The sequence below is a fragment of the Podarcis erhardii genome, assembly GCF_964252035.2.
Source record: "Podarcis erhardii genome assembly, chromosome: 1".
NCBI lineage: Eukaryota > Metazoa > Chordata > Lepidosauria > Squamata > Lacertidae > Podarcis > Podarcis erhardii.
In genome coordinates, this window is record NC_138497.1 from 36,528,868 (window position 1) to 36,556,748 (window position 27,881).

At 40.0% G+C, this 27,881-nt stretch overlaps 2 protein-coding genes across 5 annotated transcripts in view; one reads left to right on the forward strand and one right to left on the reverse strand.

The window, feature by feature from the left end:
• The window catches only part of STRN3 (striatin 3), a 45,099-nt gene extending 35,115 nt beyond the window's left edge, over window positions 1-9,984 (forward strand). For all 4 annotated transcript variants that reach the window (XM_081860012.1, XM_081860014.1, XM_081860013.1 and 1 more), the window contains 9 exons: window positions 125-258; window positions 1,144-1,319; window positions 1,421-1,468; window positions 2,331-2,452; window positions 3,189-3,356; window positions 3,900-4,040; window positions 5,766-5,873; window positions 6,726-6,812; window positions 7,005-9,984. In XM_081860012.1, the coding sequence (XP_081716138.1) occupies window positions 125-258; window positions 1,144-1,319; window positions 1,421-1,468; window positions 2,331-2,452; window positions 3,189-3,356; window positions 3,900-4,040; window positions 5,766-5,873; window positions 6,726-6,812; window positions 7,005-7,174 (1,154 nt within the window). In that variant the 3' untranslated portion in view covers window positions 7,175-9,984. The remainder of the gene's footprint in view (window positions 1-124; window positions 259-1,143; window positions 1,320-1,420; window positions 1,469-2,330; window positions 2,453-3,188; window positions 3,357-3,899; window positions 4,041-5,765; window positions 5,874-6,725; window positions 6,813-7,004) is intronic.
• Window positions 9,985-17,738: 7,754 nt separating this feature from the next.
• Window positions 17,739-27,881, reverse strand: part of COCH (cochlin) — a 33,004-nt gene continuing 22,861 nt past the window's right edge. The window contains exons 9-12 of the mRNA XM_081862153.1: window positions 24,091-24,194; window positions 22,630-22,856; window positions 19,989-20,505; window positions 17,739-19,162 (exon numbers count right to left, since the gene is read on the reverse strand). Coding sequence (XP_081718279.1) covers window positions 18,987-19,162; window positions 19,989-20,505; window positions 22,630-22,856; window positions 24,091-24,194 — 1,024 coding nt within the window. The 3' untranslated portion in view covers window positions 17,739-18,986. The remainder of the gene's footprint in view (window positions 19,163-19,988; window positions 20,506-22,629; window positions 22,857-24,090; window positions 24,195-27,881) is intronic.

The window sequence follows — 27,881 nt, forward strand, 5'->3', positions numbered from 1 at the left end:
TAAATGTGCTAATGCAAAATATACTTCTTTGGGGGAATTGTTGAGCTTTAATTCTTGGTTCTTATTAAAATCTTACCAATTCTTAATCTCCTGATCTTAATAAACAATTTTTTGTCTCTTGTAGCTGAGCCAATTACGTTTCCATCTGGAGGGGGCAAGTCATTTATTATGGGTTCAGATGACGTTTTGTTAAGTGTTCTGGGCCTTGGGGACCTTGCAGACTTGACTGTAGCTAATGATGCAGATTACAGTTATGATGTAAGTACAACTTTATTTTCAAATAGATCTAACAGTAGTCCATTCTTAGAATGTTCCACATAATGTAGGTCTGCAGCTATGCACCATGCATATTATTTCATATGATTATTATAAATAGGTCTCCACAATAAAATGTATTAATGACACACACCAGATAAGATTCTTGTAAAATCAACAAGAAACTTACTGTAGTTGGCATTTAACGACAGTATCTTTGTAGTATTTACATTGTTTCAAGTGCATCCCGAAAAGGTTTTTATAATCAAAATCCTTTAAAAGGTAGAGAGACACATACATAAACTGAGATGATGTGAAAGAAAGATGACTCAGGTATGATGTATTGTGTTGTAATAAAGATAGGAATTAGGGGAGGAGAAGGACAATGGGATATGGAAGTTTGTCTTCTTTAACCATCAGAAATCCTCTTAGGTAGCTTGTGTTTATTAAAACTTCAGGAGGCTGTCATAAATCCTCAACATTTTCTATACAACTTTTTCTATCTAAACAACAACATTTCTATACAATATTTTGTATACAACATTTTCTATACAACATTTCTATACAACATTTTCTATCTAAACTTCAGGAGGCTGTCATAAATCCTCAACATTTTCTATACAAGCAGCAGATTTAGAAAAACCTGCTTTCAAAATGAAAAGAAATACGTTATCGGTATTCTTATAAAAATGCAAGAGTTGGTACTGAAGGTCATTCCACAGCATTGCAATGCAATCCTAGCAGAACAGATTCCTTGATAACATTTATTGAACTTATGCTTCAGTTTGTGTTCTGTGATACATGTGGCAATGAAGAGGCCACAGCCGACAAGCTTTTAGCCGTGTGCCTCTCTTACTTAGATGTTAACAATATGCATTCTTACTTTAGCTGCCAGCCAACAAAGATGCCTTTCGGAAAACATGGAATCCTAAGTATACGCTACGCAGCCACTTCGATGGAGTGCGGGCATTAGCTTTTCATCCTGTAGAGCCTGTGCTGGTAACGGCCTCTGAGGACCATACCCTAAAACTTTGGAACTTGCAAAAGACAGTTCCTGCCAAAAAGCAAGTATACATTTAAATACCGTCGAGAGAAATCGCTGGAAGTGTCATATTGGGGGAGATCAATTATGCTGACCTCTTTATTTTTGACACCTTTCTTACAGGAGTGCCTCTTTAGATGTGGAACCTATATACACATTTAGATCCCATATGTAAGTATCTCCATGTTCTCGTACATAGATTCCACAGGCAGACCACTGCCGGTACACCTAGAACAAACGATGGTTAGCGCTCAGGGTTTGTCTGGAGCGAGGTGCTGGTTTTGTCACTTCTGCTTCCTGGGAGATAGAGGAGGAGGGGCAAGGTTGGCTTGGTGCAGATGCACCAATAGGAGCACCAGATTGACTTTGCCAAGGTGCTTGTGCTGACCACCACCTTAGCATTGCCCCTGTCTCCCAGTAAGTAGCAGTGATGCAACCAACCAGAAATCTGTTGAGTGATGCCATCACACCATGCTGTTCACTACTGGTTATGGTTATGGTTATGGTTATGAAGTGTTAAAAGTTGAAGTGACAAGATAATGTAAGATGTGTTTGTTCCCTTGTTTCTGATAAATGAAGTACTGTTTATGTTATGTGGTGGGATGAAATAAGGATATGTTGTGTATTAAGAATGGAAGCAGCTTTTTGTGTGTGCTGGTAACTTGCTCTTCTCTCTCATAACTTTTCAAATGAGTTTGTTAAATTACTAATCATACTTACTTTAAGTTCTTAGCTGTTCCTAAGTTCTTGATTTAGTTGAGTTCCTGTTTTTCTAAATGAGCACCTTATGTGTCCTTAGTATCTATTCTGTTAATAGTTCCAATTGTACTACTAATAGGATTTTTCCTCTCGAATCTTTCATATTTTAATGCTGATTCTTGGTTTTTGTACTATTTAACAAAATTGTAAGGTTACCAGCAAGTATGTGTGTTTAAAAGTGTAATTTTGATATTCTACTCAATCTTTGATATTTAAAACAATAAAGCAAAATTGACTTTGGAATTTAATGTACTGCTTTTGTGTTTTAAAACAGTGGACCTGTATTATCATTGGCAGTTAGTTCCAATGGAGAGCAGTGTTTTAGTGGTGGAATAGATGCAACTATACAATGGTGGAACATGCCTAGCCCAAATGTGGATCCTTATGATACATATGGTAAGCATTATTGAAATATGTCATAATGTAGTTTAATCCACTTAGGTTGTTTCTGCAGTGATCCAACTGTGAGGTTTCCAATGCATGGACAACTGCGGTCAATCTATGCTGATCCGGGAACAGCTATAATTATCCAATCAATTAAAATTGGTGAAAGGCACTCGTAGCCATGAAGGACACCTCTGCCTGCAGTGGCAATGCTGGATCCTATCTAGGCAGGCAGCTTTCCAACTTCCTTGATGTGGGAATTTAACTGCTCACCCACAGAGTCTTAGTCTTGCCAGGAGTCAGACTCTTCTTTTTTAGCCCTCATCTAGCCCACCATTGTATTCAGACACCAGTCCAGGGCCTTCTCAGCTGTTCCCAATCAGATGTTAGTGAGAAATAGAGTTTGGTATCATCAGCGTACTGATGACACTTTGCTCCAGTGACCACTACCATTGGCTTCATGTAGATGTTAAATAGCATTGGAGACAGTTTGGTGCCCTGTGGCATCCCATAGCTCAGAAGCCTAGGTAGGACCCACGTAGCACTCATCCAGTGCTGCTTCCCGAAGCCATTTGTGGAGACAAGAAATAAGATCATTTATTATGACTATATAATTTGGAATCTCACAACAAATTGATAGATTATCCACACAGATTTGCATTATAAGAACCCATACATCTTTTGGGATGCTGGTTAGAAATGCTCAAAAGATTGACTAATTAATTTTGTTTTTCTTTTTTTTCTAAAGAGCCAAACGTTCTAGCTGGCACATTAATTGCTCACACGGATGCGGTCTGGGGTCTTGCTTATAGCGGTATAAAGAATCACTTACTATCTTGCTCAGCAGATGGCAGTATTAGATTATGGAATCCACCAGAAAAAGTGCCCTGCATTTGCACTTACAATGGAAATAGAGGTGAGCTGTGAGGTTTTCTGTTAACAAAAGTTTAAGTTTAAAACAAAATATTTTTGTAAACACACACACACACACACACACACAAGCCAAGAAATAGTATTTCTAGAAGCAAATCTAAAGTTCATAATAGCAGGTAATGATGGTCTAGACACCTGTGTTTCCTTTAACTCCAAGTCCTTTTGGTTTTTGTATGTTGTTGTTTTTCAATGGCTTGTTTGTTTATTGAAAATTTTAAATAATTTCCTTTCATTGTATTTTCTATTACTCTGGCTGGCTAACAACAAATAAACCAATAAAATCACATTATGATCCCTGCATCCAAGCCATTTTATTTCGGGTGGCAGTTATACTTGGAAGCAACATAAATTGCTTTAAAATAAATATAGCTTGGTGTATGAAGTTTTTTTTTAAAAAAAAGATCAGTACATTGACTTTAATTATTATATTTATCTTTGAGTAAATTAATTATCTTAGAAACTTAAATTGGATGTAGAAATAGTTCTTTTAACAGATTCATTGTTCGTTCTTTTCTTTCGGCTCCAGAGTATGGAATACCCACATCAGTTGACTTTATAGGTTGTGATCCTGCTCATATGGTGACGTCATTTGGCACTGGCAACACCGTCATCTATGATTTGGAAACATCCCAGGCACTGGTAATGCTTTCATCACAGACTGATTCTGGTAAGCAAAAGAGGTTCTTTACTGCTCTTTTTATCACTTGCAGCTGGGACTTCATCTTACAAGGCCAAGGTGTAATATAAATATAGGAAAATATAGGAAATATGTGTACAGAAATCCTGGGGAGGTTCAGCTAAAGTAGTTCAGTGATGCCACAGTTTTTGTTCTTACCAGATATTTGCTTGCCGACCTTATTTTTTGTTAAATTTCTACCCTTCCCTTCCTTTCAAAGGAGCCCAGGGTGACTGTGTAGTAAAACAATGCAATTAAAAATAATCTAAAAACGTATTCGAAACATTTGAAAGCATCTCAGAACTTCTGAAAATGTATGAACATTCACATACCCTCACAACTAATAATTTCACAGTTGCCAGGAACACTATCTTTCTGCCATCAAATGCCTGGTAAACAGGAATATTTTTAAGTTCCTCTGGTGGTGTTGAATTTGGTTCTGGGAAACTTTGTTTTAAATCCTGCCTCAACTGTGTGAACTTACTGGGAGGTCTTGAAAGTTACCATCAGCAAGTCCCCATGTGTAAAATGAAAGAATTAGGATGAACTGCTTCAAAGAAGAATGGCGAGGACAAACAAGATTTTTTTAAAAAAACACATTTCACTTGCCAGATAAAAAGTCCTTGATGTCTTTTTACTGACATGTTCACCCAGACCTCTTCAAGTAAGGAGATGCCTAATGAAAGCTGCCTCTTAAAATGTTAATTTCAAGTAGTACAAGTGCCAGTGTTACACATCTGCTCATCCACTTTTTCTTCATTGCCCATACCCCAGAAATCTTTGCTAAAATGGTACATGAGCGCCCCAAAACTAGAGCCATAATCAGTTTGATTAAAGCAAGCATTGGCAAGCATGGTTTATTAGAAGTTCTGTGTCAGAGTAATAGTAGTTCAGTTGCAAAACAATCAAACCATCATATACACTGGTCTGTGTGGGTGAGGGTGGTTTAGATTGAGCAGAGGCATCCCTCTACTCATCTCTCTCCCTGGTCTTCTGCTGTACATAGAGGAGGGGTTCCAAGGCCAGTGGAGTTTAGCAGAAATGGGGCATTCTGAGAGAGGGGGACTGAGCCATTATTGTTTGACTTGAAACTTGACCGCTGCTCCAGCCTGAAGCTTCTGCAGGGATCAGGCTCAATCGTCCTGCCCTCCCACCTTTTGCTTCGCCATAAATGACTGAACTGCAGATGTGGTGGTGGCAGCTCAACTACTCCACAAAACTCCACTGACAGTAGGTAGGGGTAGTCATGGTATGTCCTCTGGCTCAAAATTTCTTTCCTCCCATTTCTTTCTGGGGTGGGGGTGGGGGAGATGAAAAGCTTCCCCTTCTAGTTTCTTGGCAAACCATCATTTGGCATCTTTTGTCTTGCTATAAGCGGAAGAGTCCAGTCTCTTCTGATTGTGTGCAAAGGAGGGGAACACGAGAGCCTGAGGCTTGCTGTTGCTCGTTCTCATAGCAACAACCCAGCCCCCACTTTTCCTGAATTGGAGCCAGTTTTGTCTTTGAATCCATCCTTTGACATACATGCAAACTCCCATAAGAAGCTAGAGTGACAGGGATAACTTGTGGAGATTAGATAGATAGATAGATAGATAGATAGATAGATAGATGATAGATAGATAGATAGATAGATAGATAGATATGCACCAAACATGTTAACTGAATTCATTGTGATTGTCATTCATCCTCTGATTGTCATCTCTATTGTGTTCTCAGGTTTACAATCAAACAATCACATTAACAGGGTAGTAAGTCACCCAACACTCCCTGTAACAATAACAGCTCATGAAGATAGACACATCAAGTTTTTTGACAATAAAACGGGTAAGGAAATGAAAATGCCCTCCTTCCTTTTCGTCAGCATCCTGCCAATTCCTCTGATACTTTTCTTATGCTCCTGCTTGTTCTATAGAGTCTCCTGTCAATCATCCCTTCTTTAGTCTGTAACATTTGGGTCTTCTTTCAGCCTTTCCCACCTAATCCCCAGTTTCCCAAATCCTCCACTGGAATGTTGTGATCATAGCAGCTCAAGACAGTGGCTGAGGTGCAGCGGGGTGATGGGGGGGATGGCAAGCCTATGTTTATTCCTTTAAGATTGAAGTTAAAAGTATTTTATCTTTCACTGCTGTAGCGGGGAAATAGCTGGAGCTAGAATTGGCATCAGGAAATAGGAGCTGCAGATGGGATTAGTCTGTTGCCCCAAATTGAGAAGCATATCCCTGTCTCCATTATTCTGTTCTAGCCCTCTGGATTCTGTACTTTGTGCAGCTTCAGTGACTGGGAATTATTTTCAATATGTTATTGGCTTGGTGTTTCCTACGTTTGTTCTTGCTTTTTGCAAATCTATTAATAGCTGTTTAACTTTCTCAATAGAGTGTGTCAACTTGCCTTCAAGTGGCATTCATAAAGAATTGGCAATCAGAAACAAAATTACTATGATAATGAAGACTCTAAAAGTCATATGCCATCCCTTTAACATAATCGTTTTAAAACTGTTACTGATTTAAGGGCAAATGTTTATGCCTTTCTGTGACCTTCCTTGAAGCACCTAGCAGGCCACCATTGGAAACAGAATGCTGAGCTGGATGGAAACCTGTTCTGATCCAACAATGCAGTATTTTTGTTTCTTAAGGTTGAATCCTTGGTAACTGTTACATGTTCTTTAATTGCTGTTAGGTAAAATGATCCATTCTATGGTTGCTCACTTGGACGCTGTCACAAGTTTAGCTGTGGACCCTAATGGAATCTACTTGATGTCTGGAAGTAAGTCTATTGTATTTTAATATTCTGTTGGAAGCTGCCCAGAGTGGCTGGGGAAACCCAGCCAGATGGGTGGGGTATAAATAAATTGTTGTTGTTGTTATCAGCAATGTCTCCTGTATTGCTAGCGGATCTTGTTGTATTGTGTATTTAGCTATGTCTGAAATCCTGACCCTTGTTTTTCTCTTCATTCAGGTCATGACTGCTCTATTAGATTGTGGAATTTGGACAGCAAAACGTGTGTGCAAGAAATAACAGCCCATAGGAAAAAGCTGGATGAATCCATTTATGACGTAGCTTTTCATCCATCGAAAGCATATATTGCCAGTGCAGGAGCCGATGCCCTTGCCAAAGTATTTGTGTGACATAACAAAGCAAACCTGCATCTCATGTAGCAGGTTTGCCTGGACGAAAAGAGGGAATGCGTCACTGCCATCACTGAAACGGTTACTGATGAGACACTACATGTGACCAGCCTCAGCAGAGACTGTGTGTTTGGGGCAGATTTAAATTGGTCAAATCACGATCTCGTGAATAACGCTGGGCTGATTCATTTAACTGTAATTACTGTATTTTTGAAAGGAAAAAAAAAGCAAACCAGTATTTGTAGCCTTGACTGGATATGGACTGAGCGTTTGTCTGTTATTTAGGTGTGTCTTTAAACGAACGTGGAGTCGGATCTTATTAAAGACTTTTATTTTGGACTCTGTGTGCTGCCTTAGGGTTAGGAATGTGGTGCTCTTGTTGGGGGAGTGAGCTCCAAGAGTAGCTTTCTTTGCATCTCTTAGTATCTTCACTTATCAGTCAAATGCCACAGATTCCCCTTTTAAACTTTTATTTTGCTTTAAAGAAAAAAGGAATTAACTTAAAATATTTAGCATTAGTTGCACAAAATATTTGGATAAAATTCTAGTTTTTATATGTCTTTTATATATTTAGCCTGTCACAACAGTGCTCAAGATTGTATGGATGATGTTTTTTCTGCATTATAGGACCCGAAACCACAGAGATCTTGCTGGCCCGCTGCCCTGTAACAATACCGTTTCCTTTGTTATCTAATGAAGCTCAACTAAGTCCTTTCATCAGGATGCTAATTCATCATCATTGCATAACTGGCTTCCTAAAGGACGGTAAAGAATTGTGTAAGCGAAACACAAAGGAACTAAGTACCCCCAGCCCTCCCAATGAACTTTTAAAATTAATCTTGGCATCCTATCACTATGTGATATTTTGTACATCTTAACTGTATTTACGAGATTATTTATCAAGGATTACCCATCTGGCTAATGGCCTATTATTTATTTCATTTTTGTTGGTCTTTATATTCTTTTTATGTAGCGTATCAAGGGGCCCTGTATATCTATTATGGCACTCTTCGAACAGTCTAAAATAGATTAAAAATGGGACATGTAATAGTTTTAAAAGTTAGACAGACTTTTTCCAGTTAAGTGTCTGGAGTAAAGTTGATTCCAGGAAGTCATTTCAGAACTTTTGGAGTGAAAATGTTTTTATTTGCGGTTCAAATAGAATGCAAAAGTAGTTGAATCAAGAGTCAGAAATTGGCTGTGTTTGGAATAGTTATTCTCTGCTTTGATTTTTTTCGGATGTGCTTCAGTTTATGGTGTAACAAAAAAGATTTTGTTTGTGTAACTGCATGATTAAGACAATAAAGTATTTTTTCTAGTCTTCCACAAAAATCTTTCTGATCAGTTTGCAAGTTTTGATGAGTTTTGTAAGTTTTCTGTTTTACAAACTATGAATCAGCAAATTTTTAAGATTGTACAACATAGCAAAAGTACAGCTGTTTAAAAAAATAATGTATATAAAATGCATATAATAAATACTAAATGGTGTACCTGTATGTTACTGTTGGTTATATTTTGTGTTGCAGAGTTTTAAGTGTCGTTTTATTCTTCAAGTAATTAGGAAAGGAAGGTTTAAATTTTAACAAAACTTGCTTTGCACATTTTAATAAACTGCATTGCTTTACAGACTTGTAATATTTATCAACAGTTTCAATTGTCCCACTCCCTTATAAGAACCAGTTTCAAGAACAAATAGTGATTTGTATTTTAAAAATGGGAAACACAATGGCAGGGCAGCTTGTATTTTTTTAAATGAGAATATTGTCAAGCAATGGCATTAGAGTCAAATTTGAAAGCAAATCAGTTCAATTCTTCACATGCCTGCTCAGAAGTAAGCCCCACTGAGTTCACTGAGGCAGACGACTAGGATTACAGTTTTAGATATTTGATTTTACAATCTTAAAGGAATCTTGTGTTTATTCTTTATCATCTACAATTAATGAAATCATTGTGCCTTTACTCTAAAAGGTAGATGATACTAAGTAGCACACTTTTGAGTGTAAAACTTTCCATTTAATGACAGACTAGATTCTTAAAACACAGATTTTGAGTGGGTTTTTCCATGCCTATTCCGCCCCAAAAATCATAATCATAAGATGATTGTTTCTGTAACTGTTCATGGCAAAGCAGTTCATAGAACCTTTGTGTGCCGTTCATTTAATCTTGTAACATGTCTTTCTTCCATAAATTGTTTCTACAAATGGACCCATTCTTTAAAGAGAAAATCGGCACAATACAAACTAAGAATGGGTGGCAGCATGTTTCTTGAATTAGTTGCTGAGCACATCATTGGGACATGGAAAATGTTCTTATAATGGATGGTATCTTGTGTTTCCATGTTTTACAATTAGATTAGCAGAGAGAATGTATTTCTCAGATTGAACTGGAGCAAAACAAGATGGTAATGTACCCTTGACAAAGTAATGTAAGCATCTATTGCATAGAATCAGATTAGAGAAAAAGCAGCACCATTGTTTGCAGTCCTGATGCATTAAATTTATACTGTAAATAAAAAAGGAAACCCCACCTTTGACCATAGAGCTCAAAGTGTGGTTTCAAAATGTGTCTGTGTGTAGAGGTTTTTGAAAACTCTTCTGCTGATTTGCACTCTTGGTTTTTTCCACCAATTTAAAGCATTAACTAATAGGCAAGAGTGGTTTTTATTTTATTATATTGGAATTAATTATATTGGAATTAGTTTCATAATTGCCTTTTCTTAAGTCAAACATTGTTCCTGGCAGCTTTTTCCAGAGTGCTGCATTCTAAGGCTTAAATGAAATGTGACTCTTTAATAAACATTGCCAAACAAACTGCTTTTCTTTGAAATTGTATTAAAAATGGGGAACGTGGATACCACTATCCTTCCTGTTAAAGACACACAAATGCATACACATATTAAGTTTATATATGCATAGTCCTAGTAGCTGTTAGAAGTTAGTTCTGAAATGCTTAATTCCATACAATACAGAAGATCACCAACAGCCACAGTCCACCATTGTTTCTTGTTGCTTCTCTTCAGTACCACATAATGATGTGCGGGGCTCAGTTGTAGAAAGACTGCAAATAGTCAAGTTGAACAATCTCTGGTTACACACTATAGACCTTCCCACCCCTGAACTGTTTCTGTGGACAGCTGTGGCCACTTTAATGTTGGTCTTACGGCTCAGCAGCAGCTAAGGTTTCAGTGGAGGAAATAGAGCCATGGAGCAATGGTATGACTTTCCCATAGATTCTCCCCAATCCTCAGACATAAAGAATGTTTTACTAAACTGAACATGGGCAATAAAGCATTTCCAGCTTAGTTTTAGTTGTAGCTCCATTGTCCAATGCTTCTGTTCTCACTGCCAATGCTATACAGATATACAAGCCAGGTTCATCTTGCCTATACTACAAAAATTCTCAGGTTGCACAGAACAACTTTATACCTCTCTGCTACTTCAAGATGAAATCCCAGACGTTACATACTCAGTTGCTAGATTTTGTGCTGCCATGGTGGATATTCGTCAAAGGATGGTTTGTGCCACAAACTAGGCCCAAAATGCAATACCTGTGCTCCTTCACACTCCCTCAGTCACTTTTAACCATTTGTCCTTGTTTCTGTCTTTTTAAGTATGTACAATAAAATCACCTTTTAATTACTACTTTTTATCCCCTACCTGTTTTAAGTCTCGTGTGTTCAGTTTATCTGTATGTTTTATCTTATGACCGAAATAAAGTTTGATACTGTACCTTCTGTTCTCACAAACCGTTTAGAGGCTTGGAACTTTCCTCAACTGCTAAAATGTTTTTTAAGAGTGTCATTTGCTTCCTTGGGTTTTTCTCTTTTGTGGAATCTAATAAGATGGTTGGCTGGGTTGTGTGTGATTTGCACTAAGAAGTACACTTCTGCACTAAGAGCTAAAGTCTCTGAGCTGTGCAAATTGAACCAGTGTGCACTATTTCTTTTTTATTTTTGGTTTTGCTAAACGTGGGGAACGAGGATGACCTACAGGGAGCACTGCCAAGCACTAAGAAATCCTATTCTTGCACCTCCTCTGCCTTCTCAGATTTCAATTACATATCTTCACAACTATGGAAACTTGCTTTTAAAAAGCTGAGATGGTTTGGAAGATGAATTCTGCCTCAAATGCCACAGGCTGAGCTTTTACAGACTTGCAGTGTGGAGAAACAGTAAAAGTTACATGTGCATAGTATTAATATGTGAAACTGCTCCGTTTGTGAATAGTTAACTAAATGAGGTTGGCAGGTTTCATCCCCCAGGTGTCATTTAGAAGTAATAATATACAATATATAGGTATCAGTCTGCCAAGAAAAATGTAAAGTTACTAAATAGGTGACTATACCATGTGAGGTTTTCTATTGTGTCAGTGAACATTCGAGATCTGCTTTTATATACAAACATGGAATAAAAAAGTTAGGCTGTGATAGGTCCTAAAGTGGACATTCTATTTCAACTCATTGGTTTGTGGCAGCAGGCAGTGGCTGTCAGGAGGAAGTGAAGACACCAGAGCTGAGACAGAAGCTGAGTTGGTCTGTAGGAAGAGGAAGACTTCAGCAGCAGTCCTCTAGAAGAGCTGAAGGCAGACTGTCAGGTGTCTACAAGTAGCAGTGAATTCCTGACGAGATGAAGACTTTGGATCAAGTCCTCTGTAAAGTGAATGTATTAAGTGGGGAGAAGATAACAGCAACTGGCTATTGGCTTCCAAAAAGGAAGAGAATGAGTGCAAGGAAATTTATCCCTCTTTAAAGTAACCCTTAAAGCAAATATTCACGTATTTAACATGTAACTCACTAATAAACCTATCTGATGTCATAAATAAGTTTCAACAAAATTAATGGGGACAGCCAATGCTGTTTGGATGTACTTCTGCTCACGCAATGGGCATCCTCTCCTGCAGCCTTCCATGTACCCAAGCAGTTAGGGGACTTTACAGAAGGAAAGGAAGAAGAAGCCCCATTGTGCAAATGGAATTTCACTCACACAATGCTGGATTTCACCCAATATATTTGTTTGGCTTTTAAATTGGAAGACTTCTGGTACATTTGTCCTATAGCTGAAGGCAGCCCTTGTCTACCAATTGGTGAATAAGGGAATATTTAAAAACGAGACGTTAGCAGTAGGAAAGTAGGTTGCTTCAACATATAAGGTGTAAGTGGCATTATTTTATCTGAAATAATATAAAGGTGAGCCTTCTGACAAAGGAGTTCAGTTTTAGAAGCAAGCCTCATGCCTGCTCTCGCCTCATCACCTGAACCATTCAGACCCAGTTACAGATAGGTAGCCGTGTTGGTCTGCCATGGTCAAAACAAAATAAAAAAATTCCTTCCAGTAGCACCTTAAAGACCAACTGAGTTAGTTCTAGGTATGAGCTTTCGTGTGCATGCACACTTCTTCAGATACACTGAAACAGAAGTCACCGGACCTTTCTATATAGTGAGAAGGTGGGGAGGGGTATTACTCAGAAGGGTGGTGGGAATGGGTGATTGGCAGATAGCTGCGATGAGCCTGTTGACGACTCTTAACGACTGCAATAGGTCTAACAGGAAAAAGCAAGGGGTGAGAAGGTGAAAAATGGCTTTGTCATGTATAATGAGATAAGAATCCAATGTCTTTATTCAAACCAGGTCTCTCCATAGTTTTAAGTTTGGTGATAAGTTGCAATTCAGCAGCTTCTCTTTCCAGTCTATTTCTGAAATTCCTTTGTAATAGAACAGCTACTTTGAGATCTTGTATAGAATGTCCTGGGAGATTGAAGTGTTCTCCTACTGGTTTTTCTGTCTTGTGGTTCCTGATGTCGGATTTATGTCCATTTATTCTTTGGCGTAAGGTCTGGCCTGTTTGTCCAATATAGAGAGCTGAAGGACACTGTTGGCATTTTATGGCATACACAATGTTAGACGATGAGCAATTAAATAGTCCCGAGATGGTATGTGTGATGTTGTTGGGGCCAGTAATGGTGTTGTCCGGGTGTATGTGGCAGCAAAGTTGGCATCTGGGTTTATTGCAGGCTCTGGTGCCAGTGTCCGTGTTAAGTCTGGTTATAGTATTATTGTGGGTTAGGAGTTGTTTAAGATTGGGGGGCTGTCTGGAGGCAATGAAAGGTCTTCCTCCCAGAGCTTGAGAAAGAGAACTGTCATTGTCCAGGAGAGGTTGTAGATCTCTGATGATGCGTTGTACTGTTTTAACTTGGGAGCTGTATGTGATGACTAGAGGTGTTCTGTTATTTTCTTTTTTGGGTCTGTCTTGCAGCAAGTTCTCTCTGGGTATCAGTCTGGCTCTGTTGATCTGTTGTCTAACTTCATCTGCTGGGTATTTTAGTTCTAAAAAGGTTTGCTGTAGATCTCTTAGGTGAGAGTCTCTGTCTGTAGAATTGGAGCAGATGCGGCTGTAACGTAGTGCCTGGCTATATATAATGGACTGTTTGGTATGTTTGGGATGGTAGCTAGAGGCATGTAGATATGTTTGTCGGTCAGTTGGTTTACGGTATAAGGTGGTGTCTATGCGCCCATCCTGTATTTTTATAGTAGTGTCCAAAAAATGTATTTCTTGCATAGATTGATTCATTGTTAGGTTGATGGTGGGGTGAAAATCATTGAATTTCTGGTGGAAGGTGTCCAGGGTCTGTTGACCATGTGTCCAGATGATAAAAATATCATCAATGTATCGCAGGTACAAGAGAGGTTTGAGTGGGTAGGAGTTTAGGAAACGTTGTTCTAAATCCGCCATGAAGATGTTGGCATACTGTGGGGCCATGCGGGTGCCCATTGCTGTGCCGCTGATCTGAAGGAACAGGTCATCACCGAATTTGAAGTTGTTGTGGGTAAGGACAAATTGGCAGAGTTTGGTAGCAAAGTCCGCTGTGGTTTTATCTGAAATGGTATTCCTTATAGCTTGTAAACCATCGTTGTGTGGGATATTGGTATACAGAGATTCCACATCCATAGTAGCTAGTATAGTATTGTTGGGAAGATTATTTAAAGATTGTATTTTCCTCAGAAAATCTGTGGTGTCACGTACATAGCTGGGAGCACTGATGGCATATGGTTTCAGAACAGAGTCCATATAACCGGAGACACCCACTGTAATAGTGCCAATACCTGAAATGATGGGGCGTCCTGGATTTCCTGGTTTGTGTATTTTAGGTAGAAGATAGAAAGTTCCTGGTCGAGGTTCTGTTGGTGTGTTTGTGAGGATCTGTTCTTGGATGTGTGGGGGTAGCTCCTTAACAATCTTGTTCAGTTCTTTTTTGTATTCTTGTGTGGGGTCTGAGTCCAATTTTATGTAAAAGGCGGTATTGGAAAGTTGTCTGTGAGCCTCCTGAATGTAGTCAGTTTTGTTCATGATGACGACCGCTCCACCTTTGTCCGCTTCTTTAATTATAATGTCTGGATTGTTTCTGAGATTATCTATGGCTCTCCTTTCGGCATGGTTTAGATTTTGTTGTAAGCGATGGTGTTTTCTGGTCACATCTGTTTGGATTCTGTGGCGGAAGCAGTCAATGTACAGGTCCAGTGTGGTGTTGCGTCCATCAGGAGGGGTCCATGTGGAGTCCCTTTTTGTGTAACACTTTTTCGGTGGTAGTTGGTGGTCAGTGTTCTGTTGGGAGGGTGGTTGTTGTTCTGCAGTGGGTTGTGAAGTTGTTGCTTGTTCTGCTTTGTCTTGTTGTTGTGTGTGTTGAAAATACTCCTTCAGGCGTAAACGGCGGAAAAATGCTTCCAAGTCCCCACAGAACTGAATCATGTCTGGGGATTTGGCAGGGCAGAATGACAGTCCACGTGAAAGGACTGATTCCTCAGCTGGGCTGAGTGCTTGCTGTGAGAGATTGACAATATTGTTGATCTTGTTTTGATTAGTAGCCTGTAGGTTGGAAAGGTTAGAGAGTTTCTTGTTTTTCTGTTTTTTCAGTAGCTCCAGTTGAGAGTGGTAAATGTTCTGTTTTTCCTTTTGGAACTCTTGCCAAGCTTGGTGGTTCCTGATAGAGTTGTCCAATACAAGGAGTTCCTCCTTTATTAGCTTCTGTTTAGAGTAGAGAACGCTGATCAGATGTTTGAGCAGCTTCTTAGAGAAAGTGCTGCATAGTTTTCTTGCATATTCAGTGGGATACGTGGATTGTAGAGGGTTCTTAATTCTAAGACCCTTGGGTATAATGTCCAGGTTCTTGCATTTAGTAAGAAAGAAGATATCAGTCTGTACCTGTGCAAGTTTCTTGGTGAGGTTGATGGACTTCCATTTCATGCGGCTCAATGTGGTGCCTTCCATAGTTCCAGTTACAGATAGGTAGCCGTGTTGGTCTGCCATGGTCAAAACAAAATAAAAAAATTCCTTCCAGTAGCACCTTAAAGACCAACTGAGTTAGTTCTAGGTATGAGCTTTCGTGTGCATGCACACTTCTTCAGATACACTGAAACAGAAGTCACCGGACCTTTCTATATAGTGAGAAGGTGGGGAGGGGTATTACTCAGAAGGGTGGTGGGAATGGGTGATTGGCAGATAGCTGCGATGAGCCTGTTGACGACTCTTAACGACTGCAATAGGTCTAACAGGAAAAAGCAAGGGGTGAGAAGGTGAAAAATGGCTTTGTCATGTATAATGAGATAAGAATCCAATGTCTTTATTCAAACCAGGTCTCTCCATAGTTTTAAGTTTGGTGATAAGTTGCAATTCAGCAGCTTCTCTTTCCAGTCTATTTCTGAAATTCCTTTGTAATAGAACAGCTACTTTGAGATCTTGTATAGAATGTCCTGGGAGATTGAAGTGTTCTCCTACTGGTTTTTCTGTCTTGTGGTTCCTGATGTCGGATTTATGTCCATTTATTCTTTGGCGTAAGGTCTGGCCTGTTTGTCCAATATAGAGAGCTGAAGGACACTGTTGGCATTTTATGGCATACACAATGTTAGACGATGAGCAATTAAATAGTCCCGAGATGGTATGTGTGATGTTGTTGGGGCCAGTAATGGTGTTGTCCGGGTGTATGTGGCAGCAAAGTTGGCATCTGGGTTTATTGCAGGCTCTGGTGCCAGTGTCCGTGTTAAGTCTGGTTATAGTATTATTGTGGGTTAGGAGTTGTTTAAGATTGGGGGGCTGTCTGGAGGCAATGAAAGGTCTTCCTCCCAGAGCTTGAGAAAGAGAACTGTCATTGTCCAGGAGAGGTTGTAGATCTCTGATGATGCGTTGTACTGTTTTAACTTGGGAGCTGTATGTGATGACTAGAGGTGTTCTGTTATTTTCTTTTTTGGGTCTGTCTTGCAGCAAGTTCTCTCTGGGTATCAGTCTGGCTCTGTTGATCTGTTGTCTAACTTCATCTGCTGGGTATTTTAGTTCTAAAAAGGTTTGCTGTAGATCTCTTAGGTGAGAGTCTCTGTCTGTAGAATTGGAGCAGATGCGGCTGTAACGTAGTGCCTGGCTATATATAATGGACTGTTTGGTATGTTTGGGATGGTAGCTAGAGGCATGTAGATATGTTTGTCGGTCAGTTGGTTTACGGTATAAGGTGGTGTCTATGCGCCCATCCTGTATTTTTATAGTAGTGTCCAAAAAATGTATTTCTTGCATAGATTGATTCATTGTTAGGTTGATGGTGGGGTGAAAATCATTGAATTTCTGGTGGAAGGTGTCCAGGGTCTGTTGACCATGTGTCCAGATGATAAAAATATCATCAATGTATCGCAGGTACAAGAGAGGTTTGAGTGGCAACTTTGCTGCCACATACACCCGGACAACACCATTACTGGCCCCAACAACATCACACATACCATCTCGGGACTATTTAATTGCTCATCGTCTAACATTGTGTATGCCATAAAATGCCAACAGTGTCCTTCAGCTCTCTATATTGGACAAACAGGCCAGACCTTACGCCAAAGAATAAATGGACATAAATCCGACATCAGGAACCACAAGACAGAAAAACCAGTAGGAGAACACTTCAATCTCCCAGGACATTCTATACAAGATCTCAAAGTAGCTGTTCTATTACAAAGGAATTTCAGAAATAGACTGGAAAGAGAAGCTGCTGAATTGCAACTTATCACCAAACTTAAAACTATGGAGAGACCTGGTTTGAATAAAGACATTGGATTCTTATCTCATTATACATGACAAAGCCATTTTTCACCTTCTCACCCCTTGCTTTTTCCTGTTAGACCTATTGCAGTCGTTAAGAGTCGTCAACAGGCTCATCGCAGCTATCTGCCAATCACCCATTCCCACCACCCTTCTGAGTAATACCCCTCCCCACCTTCTCACTATATAGAAAGGTCCGGTGACTTCTGTTTCAGTGTATCTGAAGAAGTGTGCATGCACACGAAAGCTCATACCTAGAACTAACTCAGTTGGTCTTTAAGGTGCTACTGGAAGGAATTTTTTTATTTTGTTTCATTCAGACCCAGCACACGATTCCACCACCGTACCCTCTGCAAACAGTTACCATGGGGTAGGTTGAGATTGATGACATACCCTTGCCTTACATTATACCACTGGCTACAATTCATCATCTCCCCAAACATTATACAATAATTATTTTTGTTTTCTTGTGATAATTCCACAGTTAATGATACAAACAGCTGCATTCTTTGTTATTGCTTTATTGAATTATAGCATCCTATTGGGAGTCTTATAAAAAAACAAACAAACCATAGTGTGGAGAACAGCTGTCATGTAAGGTATGTGTATTTTCCATATCAAACAGTTTTAAAGCTATGAATAAAATAGTAATCTGAGAAAAGTGCATATTTTTCCCTCCCACATACTAAAAACAACAACACCTGTGTTGAAATATCTAGGTAATAAAGTAGAAAAATACTAGGCATTGTTGCCACTTATATTTATGTAATATATTGACAATCATAAATTATGACTAAAAGCCAGTTAAAAAGATCCCTTCTGTACCTTTCATAATTGCTTATAATGTTTACAAACAAAACAACCTGTTGCAGGGCAAATAGTTCTGCAGTTGATGGTGGGTAGGCAGTTTACAGCCCAATTCATGGGTCTTTTAATCTGGTATAACTGGATTTAAATGAATTTAGTCCCACTGACAACAATTGAATTAATTCAGATAAAAGCTGAAAGTTGCCCCTTAAAACATTTTTCTTCTTCTTAATAGTTTCATTGCATTCCAGACAATTAAGGAAGTGAGAACTCAATGCTTTTTATTTTTTTTAAGCAAGTAATTATTCATACAGTACCAAATCTTTGGAGATGCACATGACCAAGGTTTGTGTGTATATGTTTTTGTTTTGTTTTAAATCCAAACTTAGCCAGATTTTAAACAGCTTTTATTTGTGCTTTGGAGTAGTCAAATAGTTTTTTAAGAAACTAATTGCTGTACATGAACTGTCTATCAGGATGCATACAAGACATTCTAAGCACTAGTCTGTGCTATGCAAATGCAGCGCTGATAGCTATGTATTCAGCAAAATATTCCTTTCACCAGTTGATAGTATTCTAAAGCAATCTTTTTTACACTTGATAGAATGTATCTGAGATTATATTCAGCATTTAATGCCAGGAGCAGCTGTGTATTTTCTCTATATACATAACATGAATATCAAGTAACCTTAACTATAAGATCTGCATCACTTTAAACTTTAACTGAGAAATATTAAATATACATATGTAATGGCAGCTTTGGGCTAACTTCTCCGCTTACTGTTTATTCAAACAAAACTTCCACTGACTTCCGTACAAGATCTGCCTAAAGAAAGCAGAAGAGTAGCCCTTTGTGTGCTAGAATAACAGAACATCTATACCCTAGAGAGACCTCCTTGGCATTCCTGACGTGATTTAGAGTCATCTCCTGCAGCCTTCCATTTACTGTTTGGAGTCCAAGAAATCTCTGCAAATGCCTCTAACAACATCAGGAACAAGCTGCTCCAGTCCCATAAACTCTCTTGTGAAAAAGGTGTGTGTCTCCCTTGGTTCAGATGCCATATCTTTTAAGTCTTCCAGTGGTGCCCAAGCAATGCCAATGGAGAAGGTGGTAATACCTGCAAAAAAGAAAGGCTGGTTTAAGCCTCAAGCAGACATGACAATGGTTTATTGAGTCTTCCTTAAATAAATAAAAGTGAGGCCTGTGTCATTATCCTATTTCGTAGCTATAAAGAGGTTATAGGACCTGCCCATTGCTGCCCATAGTGCTGCTTCAATTTCACAGGAATACAGAGAGCAGGTTTTGTAAGATGGCTAGCAGAATGATCCCATAGCACGTATTTTGGGTTCTTGATTAGTCTATGGGTAGTATCCAAACATCATGTCTCTTTAGTGCAAGGATTTCTGCTTGTACAATGGGTCTTTGCCCATTCTCCTGCCCCTGCATGTGCCCCACACCTTCCCCATATCTGCTTTCGAGGGTTGAGGGACACTGAGAACATACTTAGGGAGCACATGGAGGAGGAGAGGGCAAAAGTTCCATTGTGCAAGCAGAAATCTGTGTGCCAATGGGACCATGACTTAGTGCTGCTTTGGATACAACCCCTTATGATTGTTGTGTCACAGCAAGTAATGAGGCAAGTTGGTCCAGAATGTAGTGGAAATCTCTGTTAAACCCAGGATGGGTATCCCAAAGTAATGGATGGTATCTGACTAAATCATAGATGGAGTAGACCCACTGACATCTGTAGAGTTGTTAATCAAGTCTAGCTTCAGTCCACCAAGTATGACCTAGTCAGACACCACCTAATGAGTTCTAATACACATAGCAATGAACAACTATGGATTATCTTTCACAGCTGTTCAGATCATTAGCTTCAAAAGCAGCCACACTCACCACACCAGACGTACTTGTATGAGCACAGACAGTGACAATCATTTTACCTGCTTTGTGAGCAGAAACAGCGGGTCCTCGGACATCATCATAAGACTGGCCATCAGTCAAAATCACCAGGAAATTTTTGTTGGCCCCATCTCTCACAGGTCCAAAAACATTTCTGGTTGTATAGGTAATGGCCTCTCCAGTAGCTGTGCCACCACTCATGTAACGGATTCCTCGGACGGCAGAAAGAACCCTCTCTTTTGTGACGTAGTCTGTAAAGCTGAACTCAGTGCGCTGGTCGTAGGTGAACTGAACTGCTGCAATTTTGGCACCAATATCTGTGATCTCAAATGATTTGGCAACATTGCTGATAAATTCAAGCATGAGACGGAAGTTGCTATCTCCAACGCTGCTGGAGCCATCTATCAGGAAAGCTATGTTGACTGAGTTGTAGCATGTCTTGCTGCACAACATTTGTTCATGAGCACAGAGTTTTTGAACAAGTGGCTTCACATATTTTGTAGTACCAAACCAAGTGGGTATGTTGTAGGAGAAGAAGCCATTATTTTGACAAACAGCCTGTTTAAAAAACAAAACAGAAAAGCTATGGATTTTGGCTCTTCTACTGAATAAATGGATGTTAGCTACTTATCTATACCCTTTTGACGTATTCTTTTGGTGGGGGGAGGTACTGCATTAAATGTTTGTTTTTGATGCACGGTGCTTATATGTTCCCTTGAGACTGTCTATTTTAAAAAGGGCATATTTTCCTATACTTCAGCAGAAAGAACCATTGTACCTACCTGAAAGGTAGATTTGCTTGCCCAGTGTTGTATCACTGAGGAGGAGCTTTTACAAAAAAATAGTCTGTCCCCTCTTCAGTTTGGCATACTTACTGAGCATGAACAGTGGGGAACTGAAGCTCAGGATATTGTTAACCTATTTCCAACAACAAACCATTACCTGAAAGCCTTGTGTGCAAACAGAGATGGGAAAAGGTGTTGCAGGGTGTGGCCCCAGTGTTGCTACACTGAACAAGCAAATCTACCCTTCAGGTAGGTACTATGGTACTATTCCGTTTGTCAGTGTAGCATCACTGGGTTGGGATGTACAAAAGCTTACCCAGCTAGGGTGGATCCCAACTGTAACAAGTTACTACTATGGGAGAGCCTGCTGCCGCCCGCCCCCTGCCAAATGCCATTTCAGAGGAAGCAAAGGTGCCTGGTGAATGTGCTCAGGGACATTCAGGCTGCTGCTCTACATATTTCTAACATTGTCACCGACAGGACATTGATCTCAGAGATTCTCTGGGCTGAGGTGATGGCCACCAGGAACAGGACTTTAAAAGAGAGAATCTTCAACAGTATTTGTTTCAGTGGCTCAAAAGTTGGACATTGGAGAGCTGAGAACACCATGTGAAGATCCCAGAAAGGAAAATGATGGACAACTGGAGTATAACGGAGGAAGTGGTTTGCTAGTGGGTGAGTGGTCAGAGCAGGGCTATCCAGCCATGCCAGAATAGAAGAAATGGCCACTGCTTGGGGGTTTTTTGGATATTAGGTTTGAACCTTTGTCAAGGACCTTCCTGTAGGAATACTAATAAGTCAGGGATGGATGTGGTTTCCACTGAACCTTGCTTGTGCCCAGCCCATTTAAGAAAGCCCCTCCACGTTGCCTGGTAAATGCAGATTGTGGGGAGGGAATGGTCAGTACCTTTACTAGTGCTGACCGGACTTGTCTCCAAGAATCCACCCCAGCTGATGCTGTCTTCGTAAGGGCTGATTAAAGCCTGTGGGGTGGTAGATCTGAGTGTACTGTGATCACCATTATGGAGGACCATCCAATGCTCCCTAGACTGGTTGTGGTGGGGGAAGCATCCACTGCTTTGCCCCGACAAGGAAAGAAAACAATTGTAGATGAGCAGCAAACCCTGGCGGCCTGGGCGAGCTGCTCTTGCCCCCCTCTCAAAAGCGAGTCCATGGATTCTAATCATTGTGTGTGTGTGTGTGTGTGTGTGTGTGTGTGTGTGTGGGTGGGTGTTTATGCTGAGAAAGAACAGTAAAAAGAGAGGAATAACAGAAGAATAAAATTGCTAAGCCAAGATGAAAGAGTAAGAGAAGCCAAAGGAGAATGTGATATTGAGGTAAAAAACTGAAGAGGGACCAGACTATTTCCTATAAAAGCTACTCCTGCCTTCATTCACTAGAGACACAAGTATGCCCAACCTAGTGATGCTACACCGGCAAGCAAAATCAAGGCTGTATCCAATTTAAATTCTACTTAGAGCAAAGTCATTCAAATTAATAGGCATAACTAGTTTAGGCTCATCCATTTCAATGAGTCTACTCTGAGTTGGATATAGCCCATAATATTTACTACTTGGGAAAATGCTTTCCTTCCCCTAGCAAGCTTACCTATTGTTACTGAGATTGCTGTGTAGAATGTTTCTTATGTATATTACAACGATCCCTGTAGCATGAGTGATGACTAATGGTTATTTCTAGAGCACAGCTGCACCATCTCCTGAACTTTACCCTAAACTTCTCAACTCTCAAGAGCTTTTAGTTGACATTGCCTTCCTTTTATAACACTACCTTAGCAAAAGCGTAGATTACAACCTGTCAATTTTTCAGTTGGGGATCTTGTCCAAAATCTACTGAAGCCCCACCCAAAGGCAGGAAATTTAGAAAGTCCTTTTCTCACCTTCTCAACAAAGCCAATGTCTTGAACCATCCCAAGCTCTTCGGGTGTGGGCTTTGCAATGGACACAATGAATACATTAATACCAAATTCTCTGGCCACTATTCCAGCTTCTTCCAGATTGTCTGATGGCCAGCCATCTATGAAAACCACGATGACTTTAGGAATGCCTTTGCGTACCCCATTTTCAGCAGTAAAGAATCTTTGTGCTGTGTGTTTCAATGCTTTTCCTGATAAGGCAGCAGGAGGGGGAGAGAAAAGAAAAATGATTTAGATTGTCAATTTTTGCTACTTTTGAAAGCACAGCTCATTCTGTTTAGATGTCTAAAACATAGACTTCACAGACCAGAAACTTAAGAACAGTAAATAGAAATAGTTCTTTAAGATGCATAATTGAGACATACCATAAATTATTAGAGCGTTCCTAGTTGTGCTGCAGAATCTGTAAAACCTAAGTAGTGTGGCAGTAAGGCAGCCATCCTACATGCTGGGGGGGGGGCTAGCCCTTTTCAGACAAAGAGCCACTGCAACCTGTGTTCAGCTTAAGGAGCCATATATCAAAGACAGTGTGAATTTTTTTTAAAAAGGAAATTTGATGACAGGGGTGGGTCACAAATGTTTTGGTATTACAAAATCATAGCAGAAGAGGCGTGAAAGTTATCAATACATTATTTTTAAATGACAAATTATCAACATTGTGCTTTTACAAACAATCCATCAGCACACATATTTCTGTTTGACCAAATGAATGATTTCCCCTCTCTTCACCCCACAAGCAATTTTGGGGGTTCTCCTGCCCCCTTCCCCACCAATTTGGGTCGTGGGGGGCTGGAGAAAGAGAGGGAGAAAAGTTCCATTGTGCTCACGGAAGTCCTTGAGCTAGTGGGACAAGTTAGCTGAATCTAGCCCTATGCTTTTCTGCAGGGATCACACACAGGAATTATAGATACAAGTGTGAAACAGTTCCAGAAGAGATTTAGTTGTGATTCTCTATATCGGGGGTGAGGGACCTGTGGCTCTCCAGATGTTGTTGGACTCCAGTTCCCATCATTTAGCCCCCAGGCCTGAGGTCCCTCACCCCTCATCTAGCATATGTTGTTCAAGGCTGTCAATCACTTTAGTTGTTATTTCAGAAGGCAGCATTTCTAAGTGCAAATAGCTTGAATGCCTTTAGTCTAGATAAAGGGCCAGATTCAACTGCATGGTGCTACTAGTGGGAGCTTGTACAATGACTTCTGCTCACGCAATGGGCCTTTCCTCTCTCTCCTCTTCCTGCCCTCCAAAATTCGTTCAGGGGTCTCATGGGCATGCAATGGGAAGAGGGGGGAGAATGTTCCATCAGACAACCAGAAATGTGCTGACAGAGCCACCTCCTTAGCGCTACATTGAATTCCTCTCAAATACAGTACATCATTATTTGAAAATACTATTTTTTATCTTTTGCCTGCCTGGGCTTGTACTTACCTGTATTGGAATTGCCTCCTTTGAAACCTATCTCTTTTATGGCAAATAAAACATCTTTTGATGCAGTGAAGTTTTTCAGGTAAAATTCTGTTTTTGGATGCTCACTATTTAAAAACAAACAAACAAACAAACAAACAAACAAACAAACAGAACAAGGTCATAATGTAACAGTGCTAAAATTAATGCTTTGGATTCTGAGTGGCATTATTTAATCTATGAATCTTTTCAAAACTGATTTTACTACATCTGTTTCTGTTAGTTTCTTCTCCAATATAGAGTCAGATTCAGACCCACTGGTGCACCTAGACACAAGTAAATTACTGCTTCCTTAACAAAGATAGCTGCAGTCCTCAAATATGTCTGCACCCTATCTCAGAACAATCTTTGGCAATTTCCACAAGCATCACTTAATCAGTGATGACATTTTCCAGGTTTGTAAAAATCTTTCACTTTCCAGGTTTGTAAAAATCTTTCACTTTCTAAGCAACACACATATTAATAACTCAATCAATCCCATTGAGTTCAATGGCAATTACTCTACAGTAAGTATGCATCGGGTGGCAACCATAAAATCACTTGTGAAAACACTTCAGGCATGATCTAGCTGCATGTAGGGCCTGCTTGTAAAGAATCTCAAAAGGGCTTAATAGTTGTCTTAGTTTCTCCTCTGTCCCATGTGTGTTATAGGCACAGTGGGAAGTAATGGGAAATCTGAGCACATCTTCTGCATCTCCACCCTGCTCCTTTCTCTGTGCCTTGCAAATTTATGTTAGAAGAAAATCGACTCTTTTAAGCCCAGTCAGAATCTTCTACATTTGCATGCTCTACCAGTGGATGGAAGTAGACCACAGACCTTCTTGTCTTCCTTCCAAAGCATTGAAACAAAGACAACTGAGCAAACAACAGCATTGCGGAAAATGTCACTGAGGTCTATGAAAATGGAGCCATATATGCCATATGTTTTATTTTATAAACTTGTACCGCACATTTAACTTTATCTAGATTCTAAATACAATTTAAAATAGATAATTGTTTTCTTTTCTTTTTACATTTTTAGGTGTGTTTGGATACCAAACACATTCTGATTGCACAGAATGAAGTTCTGAGCTGCTGGAAGTTGTGTAGGCTGTGTAGCAACCCTTTTTCCAAGTCAGCAAGTTTAAGCTTCTCTTTCTATATCTGCTTTTCTTCTTGTTTGAAAGGCGGCTGATGTGTCTAGCTCTCCAGCAACCCCTGCCCCACAACCAAAACCCGTAGCATATCTCTTCTTTGGGGACATGAGCTTCTTGACTTGATAGCTATGAATAGAAGCAACCATATCTAAGGTCCACTCTCAAAAAGCCTGAATGATCAGCTTGATTCCCCAAACCCCCACCTTGCAGGAGCTGGAAGGAGATCAGAGCATTTTGTTGACAGAGGGAAGCAGTTGATTGATTATTTGGAGGGAAGAACAGAGAGAGAAATGCTTGACCCTCTGCCTGCCTGACACAAACGCTTCAATACATTTTTTTTACCCCTTGGGTTTCCAAACACAAGTTTTCTCTTGTAAACAGGTGAATAGAACCTCTCACAGGAAAAAGCAGCTGGGTTGTTGCAGGAGGGAAGGGACTGGTCGTATTACCCTTTTCTTGCGATGTGATGAATTGGAGTGGAAAAAAGCAGGTATGCTCAGGCTTAAGTACACGCTGCCGCCCGCCACCCCCACCTCCACAATTGTCCCCACTCTAAATCCTCTCTTTCCAAAGCAGATTTCATCCCCCCCCCCTCCCGGGTTCTGTTGCATTCATTTGCCCAATGCATTTGGATATGTGTCCTTCAGAAGAAACTGTAAAAAACATGAAGATAAAATAAGATGCAGATTATCATGTTTTATTGCCATGGGAGATATTTTTGTGCTTAGTTGTGAATTACTGTTTAAATGGATGTCTTCACAGCTGCCCCGGAAGAGAGATTTACAGTCAAAATGCATTGGACTCACTTCAATAAACTGTTTCCAAGCACCTGTTCTAGGTTTTTTTGTTCTGTATTTTTCCCACCACAAGCAAAGTGACCATATCCATTGGCTGCATGTCAGATATACAATTTAACTAAATCTAGGAGTGCTATTTTCAGTTTAAACTCTGCCGGCCTTAATCTCTTCTATGTGTTTTTCCATCACCGTCAGCCACTCAACACAAAAAGCTTTTCTTGGCTCTACTAAAGTTTTCAGAAGAATTGCTCATTTTTGGAGCATAGATGACACTAATTCTCTTGGATGAAATGTTTGTGCTGCTAGTGCAGCCCACAAATATAATTGAATAATCCTTTTGTGACTTAGATGTTTATGGGGTAACTCATCATCAGCTTGGTAACAAGCAGTGTAAATTGTTCCAGATGTTTTTGGTCCTTTTTCTTTTACATATATTGTTAACAATCATTTGTTTTTGGATTACATTCGCACAGTAACGATCAATGTGGATTGACAGAGCAGAGTTGATACTTTAGTAAAAGAGACAGAGGGAGGGAGGAAGGAAGTGGCAGAAATAGAATCTCCAGTACTTAATCTCACAGATGGTTCAAATTTTAGAGGGGGGAAAAAGGATTTATAGCCCCTTTCTCCCAGAAGTGATTTCTAAAAAAAGTTACAGCGTTGGAAACTTGCCATTACACAAGACCAGATGTAAGGATCCCAAAGAAACTGAAGTACTGTATTGTTTTTAAAATTGGGGTGAGGACTACAGTGGGAGACGTTTTGCATGTAGCTTTGATCCCTGGTATCTCCAACTAAAAAGGGCCAAGTTGCAGGTAATAGAAGATGGACATAGCTCAGTCGCAGTGCATCCACCTTGCTTGTGGAAGTTTCCAGGTTTAATCTCTGGCATCTCCAAGTAGCTCTGGAAATGTCCTTTGTCTGAAGCCCTGGAAAGCCACTGACAGCCAGCATAAACTGGCTGTCAGTGAGCTAGGTGGACCAATGCTCTGACTCAATATAAGGCAGCTTCCAATGTTCCTATGTAATGGAAAATACCCTTTTTTGAGATTGTGAAAAGCTACTGCCACTCAGAAGTAGGAAATGCTAGGCAGAAAGATGGGCAAATAGTCTGATGGTATAAGGCACCTTGCTTCCTACAATCCCTAAGAACCAACAGAGCTGCTTTTTGGTGCATTTTAAACCATTATATTGGACCACTGATCTTTTGTCCTTAACTTTACTCCCAGTCCTTGGGAGTGTGATGGTAACTGATCTGTCAATAGCAAATATACCACCTTAAAGCTTTGGATCGTCGCAATATAGAAACAGCCATGTTTTGGCATGTCTGTGGTGGGTGGTCGCTCTCATTTCCTCTGTTTCCAATGTTCAAACGTAAGCAGTTTATTCAGAAGCTGAATGAAACCAACCGTGTATCAAGCTTGGGGGAATTGTTGGTAAGGAGAGTATCCATACCCTGTATATCCACAGTCTTGTGGTGCTTAATATCTGGCTGCTAATCTGGCACTGTGGGAACTTCAGACGTCATCTTAAAAAAAGTATTCTGGATGCACAAAACAGTGAGTTGTATCAAAGAAACTTAAAGGGAGATAGGAGGGGGTGAGGTGTAATGTGAGGCAGGGCTTTAGCAAATGCATATCTGTTTTTCTTCCCTGAATAGCTATTATTCTGTCCCTTATCATGCTAACCATGCTTTCCCACTTGCGTTCTAATAACCCTAATATACCTATACAGTGGTGCCTCGCAAGACGAAATTAATCCGTTCCGCGAGTCTCTTCGTCTAGCGGGTTTTCCGTCTTGCGAGGCATTCGCCTTGCGGGGC